At 47.7% G+C, this 10,649-nt stretch overlaps 1 protein-coding gene across 1 annotated transcript; it reads left to right on the top strand.

Annotated features, from left to right (window-relative positions):
• Window positions 1-1,195: 1,195 nt before the first annotated feature.
• On the top strand, window positions 1,196-9,274 carry LOC125444945 (goannatyrotoxin-Vere1-like). Its single transcript, XM_048517717.1, has 4 exons — window positions 1,196-1,409; window positions 3,976-4,163; window positions 7,683-7,772; window positions 8,738-9,274. Exons 2-4 carry the CDS (start codon window positions 3,976-3,978, stop codon window positions 8,760-8,762), a joined length of 303 nt encoding a protein of 100 aa, XP_048373674.1. The 5' UTR covers window positions 1,196-1,409; the 3' UTR covers window positions 8,763-9,274.
• The last annotated feature ends 1,375 nt before the right edge of the window (window positions 9,275-10,649 follow it).

Here is a 10,649-nt window from a genome sequence, read left to right as displayed (position 1 = left end):
TCCATACCAAAAAAGAAAAATAACCCAATATCAATATTTCTATCTTGAACAAAGTATTAAAAGCCACCGACAATGTAGGTAGACTTAATACAGCAGAATATCCTGACACTTCTATTAAATTATTATTATATAATCCTTAATTTTTTTTTAACTTCCAACTAAGCCTTCACAAGAAAGTCAAATATTCCCAAATCATAAACATTCCAAAATGTAATACTCTTTCCCTTAATGCCCCCTAACCTTTAACTTAATTTTTTCATGAAGAGGAGATGGCATTTTTTAACATTTACTTATGTACATTCTGATCTATTTTCCATATAAGTTATCAACGGTCGCCAATCTTCCACGTACTCTTCAATACATTTGTTATTGATTAAATTAGACAGCCGCTGTTAGTCTCATGGAGAAAGAAAGCATGACAGCTACACTGTTTAAAGTAGGCTTTTTGAAAAACCAAAATTCCCTGACACTCTTGGTTGGTCACTTTTCATGGAAGATTTCCATTTGGGATCCTGTAAGCTTTTCTCCACCTTTCTACCCTCTGAGAGTCAGCATGGTGTAGTGGCTAACAGCAGGTGCACTATAATCTGGAGAACTGGGTTTGATTCCCAGCTCTGCCACTTGAGCTGTGGAGTCTTATCTGGGGAACTAGATTAGCCTGTGCACTCCAACACATGCCAGCTGGGTGACCTTGGGCTAGTCACAGCTCTTCTGAGCTCTCTCAGCCCCACCCACCTCACAGGGTGTTTGTTGGGGGTGGGGGAAAAGGAGATTGTAAGCCCCCTTGAGAGAAAGGGGGAATATAAATCCAAACTCTTCTTCTTCTTCTTCTTCTTCTTCTTCTTCTTCTTCTTCTTCTTCTTCTTCTTCTTCTTCTTCTTCTTCTTCTTCTTCTTCTTCTTCTTCTTCTTCTTTTTCTTCTTCTTCTTCTTCTTCTTCTTCTTCTTCTTCTTCTTCTTCTTCTTCTTCTTTGGTCACCCCAAATTTCAGTCATTGAAGCTGGCACACAGCTTGGCTCAGGAGTGCCGCTCGTGTATTGCTCATCCCCCCACCCCCACGTGGGTTCATCCTGTTCTCTCTCTGGCTCCCCCACCTCACCCCTTCGGCATGTGCGATGCAGTTTCCGTGGAGAGGTAATCAAGGTGGCCAATACAGAGTGGCATTGATCAACAAATGACGGGTGAGGGAGTGAGTGAGTGAATGAATGAGTGGGGAGACAGTCAGGGAGGGGAGGAGCCTCCCCCCCCCCCCAATTTGCCCACCAACCAAAGATATAAGCCCTAGGCTGAGAGAGAGAGCTCACTCACAGAGGCAACGGCCAGAAACACCTGGGAGATCACAGAAGCCCAGCTGGGTCCCGGCATCCCTTCGACATCCAGATTCCTTCTCCGTCCTACCTCCTTGTCACAGTGAGTACCTGAACAGGCACATTTGGGGTCGACAGCAAGTTGCACAGCGTGGCTGATAAGCAGGAAAGGAAACGTGGCTTGGTTTCTCTAATGTGGGGGCTGTTTGTGGCTACCTGAGATGGCCAAACTGAGCCCAAGGGGGCTTTTAAACCCGGAGCTGTCCCAGTTTGGGTAGAAAGAGTCATCTGGAGGGTTTGGCTTTGAAAGGAAAGGGTGTGTGCAAAGGGGCAGACCTGCCTTGGCTTATCTCTCCTCAGCCCCTAGTTGGAGTGAAAGTAAGAGGGTGGCAAGGAAGTTAAGCTAAGGAAGGGGGGATCTTTTTAAAAATCAGGTCCCCCCCCTCTTTTGACATCAGAGTGTCCAACTGAAAGAGCTGCCGCCACCAGCAGTGCGAGGAAAAGGCGCTGCGAACGTGTGATAAAAAGGCACAGCGATGCTTTTGAACCTCCTTTGTTATCGCTGCACGTGTCCCGTGGCCTTTCGAGGATTTGCAACTTGCTAGACTTCAGCCCCAACTGCAAATGCTGGATTAAAGCCAGAGAGGGGGGTGGGGTGGAGAGGGGGCCGAGAGAGAAAGTAGCAAGCAACAGTTTCCACAGGGAGATTGGTCCTGTAGTCAAAAGCGGCTGTTGTGGTCTAGTGGCTAAAACGTTGGACCAGAACTGGGGAGACCCGGATTCGAATCCCAGCTCATGGTGAAGGTCGCCGGGTGACTTGGCCCGTTCTCTCTCATCCGAAACTACCGCCTAGGGGTGCGAAAAGCATCCAACGTCAAGTCTGCCGTGGGGGATTTTGGACCAGTCGCACGCTCTCAGTCTAACCTACCTCGCAGGGTTGCTGTGAGAATAACAGGGGGAAGGGGAGCACGTGGTCTCCGTTGGGGAGAAAAGTGGGATATAAGCAAAGTGAATAAATAAACTGGAGGAGGGGAGACCTTCATTTGCCACACTGAGGTCTGGGGAAGAATAAAAATGGCAAGGAGCAAATAGAAGCCGCAGCCTCCGATGGAGCATTTGCTGGTTCGTGAAGCCACTTAAATCATTTCTCAGTGTGAATCCAGGCATCTTCTCCTGCTGTTTAACAATAGCAGAGAGCAAAGTCAACCTTTGAGTTTCTCAATTTGACAGCGCAGTCAAATTGAATGAGAGGGATAACTATATCAGCGAGCTCCAGCAGAGCATTATTGGCCCACTATCTCTTTGAGGATGGTTCTGGTGGGTTTTCCGGGCTGCGTGGCCGTGGCCTGGTGGATCTTGTTGCGGACGTTTTGCCTGCATCTGTGGCTGGCCTCTTCCAAGGTGTATCACAGAGAAGTCTTCCCTCTATGATCCACCTCTGAAGAGGCCGGCCGCAGATGCCGGCGAAACGTTTGCAACAAGATCCACCAGACCACGGCCACGCAGCCCGGAAAACCCACCAGAACCCAGTTGAATCCGGCTTTGAATTTCTAAGGATTCCTTGGAAGTTTCAAACAGGAGGGTGATCCCATTCTGAAGGGAGAAGGGGTGTTCCCAGCAGGGTTGAGCTGGACATTTGGCACATCCCATGTAGTAGAGAAGCAGTGGTAGTAGAGTGGTTAAGAGCAGGCGCACTCACAGCGTGTTTGTTGTGGGGGGGGGGGGAAGGGAAAGGAGATTGTAAGCCCCTTTGAGTCTCCTTACAGGAGGGAAAAGGGGGGATATAAATTCAACTCTTCTTCTTCCTCTTCTTCTAGCAAGAAGTAATTTTAAGCTTGCCAACCTGCAGGTGGTGGCTGGAGATCTCCTGCTATTACAACTGATCTCCGGGTGACAGTGATCAGTTTTCCCTGGAGAAAATAGCTGTTTTGGAAGGTGGACTATGCCCTACTGAAATCCCTTGCTTCCCCAAACCCTTCCCTCTCCAGGAATTTCCCACCCCAAAGTTGGCAACCTTCAGGACAGGGCCACCAGCCTCCAGGAGGTAGATAGAGATCACCTGGGATTACAACTGGCCACCAGGTGAGAGATCAGCTCACCTGGAGACCATGGCTGCTTTGGAAGGGGAACTTCATGGCATCATCGCCCATTTGAAGTCACCTCTCCAAGCCTCATCCTCCTTGGGACACCCCCCCCCCCAATCTCCCTGTACTTCCCAGCTTGTAGCTGGCAACTCTTGGTAGTTTTAGGAGATTGACAGGCTGCTACCCACACCTGTTGAGAGACAGTGAACTGTAGCACTTGAACTCGGACCTGGGAGACCCAGGTTCTAATCCCCGTGCTGCCACGGAAGCTCTTGAGCCTGCTACTCTTGGCTTAATCTCCTCCACACAGGCTGGGCATGTCAGGGTGTGGGGTGGAGGGAATACCCACATGGGACACTTTGGGAATACGGGAGAATGCTGAATGGGTACAAATGATGGATAAAATGTTCATTTGGGTGGATGGTTCTCAGCCTGTTTGGGTAAGGATGAGCCGTTTCTGATGCCAACCCAGTTAAAGTTGTGGTTTTGCAGCGGGAAGCAGGTGGGTGGTTTGGCTGGGATGGATCATGTAGCTTTCTGACAGACTTCTCCCACGGTCTTTTCCACACACCCCTCCCCTGCCAGATGGTTGCCTCTCCGAAACCCTGGTCCCTCATGATGGCGGTGACCCTGTGCATCTTGTTCTGCTTGGGAGCCTTAGTCGATGCCTACCCTCCCAAGCCAGAGAGCCCCGGAGACGATGCTTCCCCCGAAGAAATGGCCAAATACTTCTCGGCTCTTCGGCATTACATTAACTTGGTGACAAGGCAGAGGTGCGTTGGTGAGCTGTGTTGTGGCTCGGGGGTTGGCGGGTTAGGAGCATGCCCAGTTGCATGCTGATTTTACCTTTTGTGCATGCTTGATTTGTTTGGTGACCTATGTGAAGTCGAAAGATCAGGCTCGATGGGGCTTTCGTCCTGTCTTCTCTTATTTTAGCCTCCTGTTCTGGACAACCCTGGGGAAGGGGGCCACCTGTTAAGAGCCAGTGTGGTGTAGTGGTTAAGAGGAGGTGGATTCTAATCTGGAGAACCTGGGTTTGATTCCCTATTCTTCCACCTGAGTGGCAGAGGCTTATCTGGGGAACCGGATGTGTTCCCACACTCCTACATTCCTGCTGGGTGACCTTGGGCTAGTCACAGTTCTAGCCCAACTCTTTCACCTGCCTCACAAGGTGTCTGTTGTGGAGAGGGGAAGGTAAAGGAATCTGTAAGCCACTTTGAGTCTCCTTACAGAGAGAAAGGGGGATATAAATCCAAACACTTCCTCCTCTCCTCCTTCTCCTTCCTCTTCCTCTTCTTCCATTTCAAGTCTCCAGTCTGCAAGTCACCTTGCTAAAATGTCCCAGCTAGAGAAAAAAGGCAGCAAGAGTAGGATACTGTCTAAAAGAGAGACCAAGACTAACAGCTTAGTCTGTGTTCCATTCACTGGAATGCTATCTAAGGCCCCTTCCGCACACGCAAAATAATGCGTTTTCAAACCACTTTCACAACGGTTTGCAAGTAGATTTTGCTATTCTGCACAGCTTCAAAGAGCATTGAAAGCAGTTTGAAAGTGCATTATTCTGCATGTGCGGAATGAGCCTTAGATTGCCACTATGGATCCTCATTTGATAGAACATCGGTTTTCGTCTTTGCACTGAGTATGTGGCAAGGTCAGCTTTTTTTTCTGCTGTGCAAAAATCCTGACGTTCCCCCCTATTTTAGTCTGAGATGGAACGGGCCCCTAAGTCTCTTTTTATAAACAGATGCAGAATTATCAGGGCCTTTACTGAGCACCATTTTTTTTTGCATGCACACAGTTGTACATAATGTAAATTCAGCTTTGCAGAGACAGCAGCCTCTCAGAGAGTGATCACAGACCATAAAACGCCCGATTAGCCATGTTCTCCATTAGTGTTGCCTGCCTGGGATGGCCCATTAGCTCCCGTCTCCTGGAAACCTAATTGAAAACCAGATCTGGGGAGCCATTAGAGCACGTTCACCTCTCTAGGTTCCTTCTCCTGTCTCCCTTGTGCTCTCACTCCCTGTTAAACCTAGTTCTGGTCTGACCTAGTTGTGAGCTGGGGTTAGAATCTCACTAGGCCACAGAGGAGAAGAGTTTTGGGTTCATACCCCACCTTTCCGTCCTGTAAGGAGACTCAAGGTGGCTGACAAGCTCCTTTCCCCTCCTCTCCCCACAACAGACACCTTGGGAGGTAGGTGAGGCTGAGAGAGTTCTGAAGAACTGTGACTAGCTCAAGATCACCCAGCAGGAATGTAGGAGTGCAGAAACACATCCGGTTCACCAGATAAGCCTCCGCCACTCTGGTGGAGGAGTGGGGAACCAAACCCAGTTCTCCAGATTAGAGCGCACCTGCTCTTAACCACGACACCACGCTGGCTCCCAGAAGTGCATCTGATTCAACAGGGTTAGGAATGCCCGATTCCAGGCGGGATCTGGGGATCGCCTGGAATCACAGCTCATCTCCAGACTACAGGATTCAATTCCCCCGGAGAAAACAGCTGCATTGGGAACTGGACTCTGTGGCATTATATCCCTTGTCCTCCCAACCTGAATCTGGTAACTCTACCCTCCCATCCTGCCTGTGGGCAGAGGGGCCCAGGTAAACCTAAACAGGTGAAAGGAAGTTTTAAAGCACGAAATCCCCGATTGTACAATGTCAGCTTCGTAAGTGCTCTTTCTAATGTCCCATTTATGTGGCTAGTCTGGAGGTGGTCAGCTACTTTGCCTCTTAAATGGGAATGACCAAATTTTGGGCTAAAATGAGAGGCGACCGTTGAGACGCTGGTAAGGAGAAACTGACCCTAATGGCTCCCCGTGACTCCACAGCATCACTTCCATCAAGGTAACTGGATAGGCCCGTGGTGGCGAACCTTTGGCACTCCAGATGTTATGGACTGCAATTCCCATCAGCCCCTGCCAGCATGGCCAATTGGCCGTGCTGGCAGGGGCTGATGAAATAGCAGTCCTCTTTATCTGGAGATATAGTCCACTACTGAGACAGAACCACCGTCATATTGAGGGACTCTCTATGATTGATCTGAAATTCTATGGTAAATGCTGTAGAATGGTAGGTAAATCCTAGAACCGTGGTGGCGAACCTTTGGCACTCCAGATGTTATGGACTAAAATTCCCATCAGCCCCTTCCAACATGGCCAATTGGCCATGCTGGAAGGGCTGATGGGAATTGTAGTCTATAACATCTGGAGTGCCAAAGGTTCGCCACCACTGTCCTAGAACATCCTGTAGCACAGTGACAGACTTTCAGCTATGCAACAGGAAATGACACCAAGACATTGTGGGATGCTGCTGTTTCCCCAATTCCTTTCCCCACCCCACTAAATGCTGTCAGGGGTGGGGGTGGGAATGTTAACTGGGGCTCACGCTTGTCTGCAATTCATCCCCTCTGCCCTGAAATCTCTTAATGTTATTATGCAATTGCATTTTTGGGGGCCTTACCACTCCAGAGCTTATGATTACCAAAGCAGCAGTGGCGTAGTAGTTAAGAGCAGGTGCACTCTAACATGGAGAACCGGGTTTGATTCCCAGCTCTGCCACTTGAGCTGTGGAGGCTTATCTGGGGAACGAGATTAGCCTGTGCACTCCAACACATGTCAGCTGGGTGACCTTGGGTTGGTCACAGCTCTATGGAGCTCTTTCAGCCCCACCTACCTCACCGGGTGTCTGTTGTGGGTGTGGGAGGGGAAGGGCAAGGAGATTGTAAGCCCCTTTGACTCTCCTACAGGTGAGAAAGGGGGATATAAGTCCAAACTCCTCCTCCTCCTCCTCTTCTTGACAAACAAAAGTGCTCATTTAAATGAGATCTTAGTTTCTTTTGAAATGTTCCAAACAGAAAAACAAACAATACAGAATCATCAGTACAGCTGGAAAGCAATGTTATATCCAAGCTATTGTCTGGCTGTTGTGGGTTTTCTGGGCTGTGTGCCAGTGGTCTGGTAGTTTTTGCTCCTAATGTTTCACCCACATTTTTGGCTGGCATTTTCAGAGGCATATCATGGTTCTACCATGATTGTGTGGTAGTGTATATGTTTTGTTCACCTTACAGGTAGTGTGTAAGTGTGGAGGGGAGGGGAGGTGCCTTTGCATGTATCTGGGTGGATTTCAGGTATCCAGGTAGGATGTTATACCCCTTTGTTCTGCAAAACAGTAAAAGGTCGCCCCTCCATAGTCAAGTATGGGATGGAAGCAGAGGTAAAAAAAAATCTGGTGGCCATTTCTTCTGTCTAAAGAGGGTGTATCTGATGGTAGCTCATTCCTCTTCCATTGCAAGGTATGGCAAGAGAGCTAGCCCAGAGACCTTGATGTCAGAGCTCATTTTTGGAGACAGCAGCAGCAGCAACGACCATAATGGCAGATCACGGTAAGTGCCACTGGGAATGTCTCATTCAGTGCCCCAGGACCGTGTTCTCAACCTTAATCTGCAACCATCGGCCAAGGAAGCAACATTTGCACGGAAGGCACTCCGAGGTTGTAGGTTTTTAAGGGCATAAAAAGAGTGGTCCAAACATGACTGTTTTATATGTTTTAATGATGTTCTGGCTCAGTGAGCCTATGTTATCTATTTATTGCTATTGTTGTTTATGTAGCACTATTTTGTTGTTCACTGCCCAGAGCCCTCAGGGGATGGGGCGGTATATAAATATGATAATAAATAGATAGATAGATAGATAGATAGATAGATAGATAGATAGATAGATAGATAGATAGATAGATAGATAGATAGATAGATAGATAGATAGATAGATAGATAGATAGATAGATAGATAGATAGATAGATAGATAGATAAAGGTGTATTGAGGATGCATGCATGCAACGCTCAGATCGTGGACATACATTCAGTGAAACCCCTGGAGCCCAAGGGTCACTAGCCAGCTCTTGAATATTAGATGCCTGTTTGTTCTGATCTGCTGTTTAGCAGCCCGGGAGAGAAATCAGGGATCTGGAATGTTATCCTCAGGGCAGAGTGACCAGTATAAATCAAATAACTTCTGCTGTCTGTCAAAAGGAATTGCCTGCAATCCTAACTGACCCTCGTTTGACCCTCCTCGATGTAAATCACTCCCCTGGGAACCATATTCATCCCATGGAGAATCGCAGCTCTAACGTGTATAAAAGGTGCACATAAAATAAACACCATCGGGGAATCATTATTCAAGCCACAAGCTTAGCGCCATGACATGATCTAACAGTGGACAGTAGCAGGGCTCTGGAGCAAGCGAATAATCATTTTATGCCAATAAAGTTGAATGAATGAATAATAATAAGTGCAGCGTTCGCTTCTTCCATCTCTACAGCCGCATAATTCTCCCTCTCTCTTTTTACAGATTCGATGATTCCTATATGTGGTGACGACCTTCTCGCTCCTCACCCCAAAAGCTCTGTCGGTTCCGATTCTTTTGTGTCATTTGCATTTTTCTGAAAAACAATCAAGTCTTGATAAACTGATCCCTTTCTTTAGAGCTCCTGTCCATTCCCAATTCTCTAACCCCCTCTCCCCGCCCCCCAGGACCTGTGGCTCTGGAAAGTATCACTTTGGGTATTATCAGCCAATGAGGAGGCCACGCCTCCTTTTTCCCATAAGCCAATCAGAGGGCACTGCAGAAGATCGTAGCACCTGGGGCAAGATGGGGTATGAGTATCTTTGGTGGTGGCTTGTGTAGTACTTGTAATGTTGTCTGTTGTTCACTCGTCAGTGCAAGACCCCCACCATGTCCTCCCTGGGATAATCTTTATTTTATACGTTGTTTATATGTGTGTGTGTGTGTGTGCACATGAGCGAAGGAGTGTATGTATATTTATATATGTATGTATTTTAAATGAATTTCCTCTACATCCACAATAAAGAGCAAGTTTAATGGAAATGTCTACGGCAAGTTTTCCTTTGTTCCCTTCTTTGTGGTAATCAGCTAAAATGGCACATTCTGTCAGGCCTGGAAAGTATGAAGCTAGGACCTGGCGTAGTGTAGTGGTTAAGAGCAGGTGGATTCTAATCCGGAGAACTGGGTTTGATTCCCCACTCCTCCACCTGAGTGGTAGAGGCTTATCCGGTGAACCAGATGTGTTTCCGCACTCCTACATTCCTGCTGGGTGACCTAAGGCTAGTCACAGATCTTGGGAACTCTCTCAGCCCCACCTGCCTCACAAGGCGTCTGTTGTGGGGAGAGGGAGGGAAAGGAGCTTGTAATCCACCATGAGTCTTCTTACAGGAAAGAAAGGTAAGTTATAAATCAAAAATCTTCTTCCTCCGCAGTGGTCTTCAAGCTTTCACATAAAGCTTCCTTATACTGAGTCTACAGAAGGGTCCCTCTGGGTTTTCCCCAGCTTTTACTAATTAATTTATTATATTTATGTCCTGCTTACCTGCCATGACTGGCTCCCAAAACATCTTAGTATCATTCAAATCTATCACAAATGTACCTGTTAAGGATATATGGAGGCGCATAACTAGCTCCTTGCAGTTAATTACATCATACAGGTTAAGAGAACCAGCATGCTTTCGAGGTTAAAGTGTTGGTCTCGGCCAGGGATCCCCTACGTGGTGCCCCTGGGCCACTGAAGTCCCTCCTCTCCCCAAATTCTCTACCCCAAATACCTCAAGGTATTTCCCAACCTGGAATTGGCAACCCTAGCTCTGGGAGACTTAGGCCCTTTCCGCACACGCAGAATAATGCGCTTTCAATCCGCTTTCAATGCTCTTTGTAGCTGTGCGGAATAGCAAAATCCACTTGCAAACTGTTGTGAAACTGGATTGAAAATGCATTATTCTGCGTGTGTGGAAGGGGCCTTAGGTTCTAACACCCACATGCCTTGAAGCTTACTGGTTGAGCTGCGGCCAGCCATTCTCTCTCAGGCCCCTTCCGCACATGCAGAATAATGCACTTTCAATCCACTTCCTATGCACTTTGAAGCTGGATTTCACTGTGCAGAATAGCAAAATCCACTCTCAAACAATTGTGAAAGTGGATTGAAAGTGCCTTATTCTGCATGAGCAGAAGGGGCCTTCGTCCAGCCTTTCTCACAAGGTTGTTATGAGGGTAAAATGGAAGAGGGAGAGAACGGCATATACCACATTCAAGCACCTTGGAGGCAAGGTGGGAGAAAAATGTACCAAATAATAAACTCACAGGGTTGTTGTGAAGGCAAAAGGAGAAAGGAAAGCACCCTGAAACTAGTATGTGGCTAAGTTGTTGGCCTGTGTCCAGGGGTGTAGCTGAGAAAAATGGCTCCCAGGGTGCA

This window comes from Sphaerodactylus townsendi, linkage group LG15, assembly GCF_021028975.2.
Source record: "Sphaerodactylus townsendi isolate TG3544 linkage group LG15, MPM_Stown_v2.3, whole genome shotgun sequence".
Classification (NCBI taxonomy): domain Eukaryota; kingdom Metazoa; phylum Chordata; class Lepidosauria; order Squamata; family Sphaerodactylidae; genus Sphaerodactylus; species Sphaerodactylus townsendi.
Note: the sequence above shows the minus strand (reverse complement) of the source record. Positions and strands in the feature narration are given on the sequence as shown.

Bases quoted from the DNA above. Each gene is read 5' to 3' on its own strand.
- LOC125444945 (XM_048517717.1), top strand. From the start codon at position 3,976: ATGGTTGCCTCTCCGAAACCCTGGTCCCTCATGATGGCGGTGACCCTG. The intron at 4,164-7,682 runs GTGCGTTGGTGA...TTCCATTGCAAG, and splicing joins AACTTGGTGACAAGGCAGAG to GTATGGCAAGAGAGCTAGCC. The intron at 7,773-8,737 runs GTAAGTGCCACT...CTCTTTTTACAG, and splicing joins GACCATAATGGCAGATCACG to ATTCGATGATTCCTATATGT.